The sequence below is a fragment of the Tupaia chinensis genome, unplaced genomic scaffold (genome assembly GCF_000334495.1).
Source record: "Tupaia chinensis unplaced genomic scaffold, TupChi_1.0 Scaffold139767_1, whole genome shotgun sequence".
Classification (NCBI taxonomy): domain Eukaryota; kingdom Metazoa; phylum Chordata; class Mammalia; order Scandentia; family Tupaiidae; genus Tupaia; species Tupaia belangeri.
In genome coordinates this window covers 2,890,210-2,893,518 of record NW_006199647.1, presented here as the reverse complement: position 1 = coordinate 2,893,518, position 3,309 = coordinate 2,890,210, and the positions used below count along the sequence as shown (strand labels likewise).

The 3,309-nt window shown below is 50.9% G+C and overlaps 1 protein-coding gene across 1 annotated transcript in view; it reads right to left on the bottom strand.

Annotated features, from left to right (window-relative positions):
* Window positions 1-1,168: 1,168 nt before the first annotated feature.
* The window catches only part of LARP7 (La ribonucleoprotein 7, transcriptional regulator), a gene marked incomplete at its 5' end in the record, with an annotated part of 14,008 nt that continues 11,867 nt past the window's right edge, over window positions 1,169-3,309 (bottom strand). The window contains 1 exon segment of the mRNA XM_027765859.1: window positions 1,169-1,377. Coding sequence (XP_027621660.1) covers window positions 1,297-1,377 — 81 coding nt within the window.

Here is a 3,309-nt window from a genome sequence, read left to right as displayed (position 1 = left end):
AAAGTGAGAATGCAAGCCACCAGGTCCAGGACTCAAACGGTGGTTGGCCATGTGGGAGTCCACCATGCCACCTGCTGGTCTCTTATAGTTTTATTTAAAAAATAATTTAATTTTATTCATTATTATTTTTAACTTGATCAGAGACACAAAGAGATAGACAGAGAGAAGGACAGAGAGGGACAGAGAAAGCAAGCCACCTGGTCTAGGGCTCAAACCAGTCGGGCATGTGGGAACCCAGTGATGCAACCATCGCGCCATCTACTGGCCCTCATTATTATTATTTTTCAGTGTGCTATAGAGCATGTATGCTCACCTGAGAGAGAGAGAGAGAGACAGAGAGAGAGAGAGTGAGAAAGCAAGTCACCAAGTCTGGGACTTGAACCGTGGTCAGCCATGTGGGAGTCCAACACCTCAACCATACCACCTGCTGACCCCTAACGTATTTGCACACCTTTGATCATGGGCTGAGAACTCTACTAGAAAAGAATGGATTTCCATACCTTAGGGAAAGCAGCACAAAATGCATGTTAACTATTTGACTATACACTTTAGATACAAAATCTAATTGTTAGTCAACTGCACAATAAACCCACGCACCCACAGGGTATTCTGATGAACTAGAAATACCACTCACAGGGCCAGCAGGCGCTACGGCGGGTAAGGCCCTGACTTACGAGCTGGAGTCCTGGACTCGGAGGCTGGAAACCTTAGCACATGTGCGGGTGTGCCCAGGATCTCAGGGGAAGGGACTGCAGTGTGGCCACCCCCTGGAGGGTGATTCCTCACTTTCCTTCTCACTGTCTTTGTCTGTCTCAGGTAAATGCATGTGCCTTGTGGCAAAGACCTAATAAAGAAAATTACACACACACACACACACACACACACACCCCTGATGTCTTTTTTTTATTAAAAAAGAATTAGGAGGCCAGTTTTATAGCTTAGTGGCTAAGGAAGTCTGAGCTCACAAGGCTGACCGCAGTTCAAATCCCGGCTGCGCTGGTTTGGTAGAACGGCACAAAACTCAACAGGATGGAGAGACGCAGAGGGGCTGCAGTGTGACGTGCCTTCCCTTGTACTCCTCTCTGGTGAGTGCAAATTCCCTCCAGCAAATCACAAGACAAGATGCTTAATGAAAAACTGTGGTTACTTGTCTATAGAAAAAGTCTCATTTACAAGTTGAGGAACAAAGGCATTTTCTTTATTTAAATGTGGGTTCTGAAAAAGCATGCTATCCAGAGTAGCAGTGGGACCCCTAAGGACAGCCAGCACAGGGCCACGCCGAGTGGGTGCCGACCCTCAGTCACACGCAGAGAACCGGATGTGCTGGCTCGCTCCCTGAGCCCTCTCCAGTCTGATCCTCTCAGCTTTGGTGATCAACTGCAGGAAAGAGACCAGAATGAGAGCTCACGGGCATCTAAAACGACGAGCAATCACGACAAACACTCCACAGCGACCAGCTTGAGTGAGATTTCAGAGGAAGAGCGAGGCAAACGGACGACAGAGGGAGTGGCCAGTTCTGAACCCCGGGCCGGGCCCTGAGGCACCTCCCTCCCGCCTCTAGTCCACTTTGCTTAGAATCTTCCTGGAAAAGCAGCCCTCCCACAGCAGTCATCTTCTAACCCTTTAGGAGTACCTTTGTTTGTTGTTTCAGATCCTCTATGCTTGAAGTTTTTTAGAAGAATTATTTCACTTTACTTATTCATTTACTTATTTCAATTTGACCAGTGAGAGACAGAGTGAGAGGGAGCGAGAACATGAGATAGCAAGCCACCAGGTCTAGGACTCGAACCGGAGTCAGCCACGTAGGAGTCCCGCCCTCTTCACCACCGCCACCTCCCTGTCCCATGCTTGAGTATTAATTGCCAAGACGCTCCCTTAATAACTGTACTGTGCTTGAGAACTTGTTATTAATAACTGTACTGTACTTGAGAATTTGTTGGTTTTTTTCTGAGGCAACAACTGAAGTAAAATTTAGCTCCACAGGAAATCCCACGCGAGGAGGGAAAGCACAGGAAACCCTTCAACCAAAGTGGACGTTCTCCTGAGGCACAGCACCGGTGTCTCAGTCTCCAGGAAGCGGACCCGCGAGTCCAGCCTGCCTTTGAGACGGCCCGCACCCATACCAGTTCTTGGGCTCGGCGCTGGCAGCCGGGACAGGCCGGGCTTGCTCTGGCTATGGCCCGTGAACAGCGGGTAAGCACCCGAAATGCCTGCCCTGCTGGAGTACTTCTCTGGTTTGAGGGGGGACCACCCCGCTGAAGCTGATGGGATCTCAGTTGCCACAGCAATGCCCTTTCGGCTGCAAAAATGTGTTTCAGGACGCTGGAACCCTTAAGTGGCAAAGGTGTCACACCTTTCCCCCCCACGGTCCTGTGCCTAACCGTCCAGCTTCCACGCTGATAGCCCGCGCACAGCCGGAGGAGGTACCTTCCCCTTTCTCCTGCGCCGGGCCCCCGCTGCCGGGCCATCGTGAGGAGGGCTCCCCGGGCAGTGGGCCAGTGGCCACAGCGGGGCTTGTGCCGCCATCCGCCCCAGTCCCCTCAACTTATTATCTGAAAGAGCAACATTACTCCTGGGCTGGGCCTCATAGAGGTTTGCTTAAAAAAATCTAACAACTGAAAACACTTCGGGGACAACCAGAAGGCGTACTGGTTACAATCAATGCTGGACTCCCACATAATCGGCTAAAGTTCAAGCCCTGGACCAGGTGGCTTAAGAAACTCATGTTGGGCACCGATGCGTGCATGCCCCAAACTCTGAGAGAATGGAGGAGAAGGAATTGCTAAGTGGCCATCTCCCCTGGGGGGTGATTTCTCACTTTGTCTCTCTGTATCTGTCTTTCTGGCCAGCGCACCCCCCCCAACCCCCCCCCCCCCAAAAAAAAAAAAACGCATCAATAATTTGCACAGAAAATACCATAAGGAGGACCAGTGGCGAGGTGGTTAAGGCACTGGACACTCCCACTCGGTGCACTGTGGTTCAAGTCCCGGGCCTGGTGGCTTGTTTTCTCACTTTCCCTCTCTTGCTGTCTCTGTGTCTCTCTCTGGGCAAATGAAAAGTAAATGAATGAATAAAAGTAAATAAATCTTTAAAGAAAAAAAAAAGACTACATGGATAAAAATGATCAAGAAATTTAATGGGTTTTTCGAGCAGAAAAGAAAGAAAGAGCCTCCTTGGTCTCAGTGGCGTCCTGCCTCCCGTGGCGGGTGGGGGTGGGCTGGCTGGCTGTGGGAGTCGGGAGCCCCTGCCAGAGCCCCTCCTAGCTTCCTCTGGGAGAGGCTGGGGACGGAGCTGCCCACGGCAAAGCGG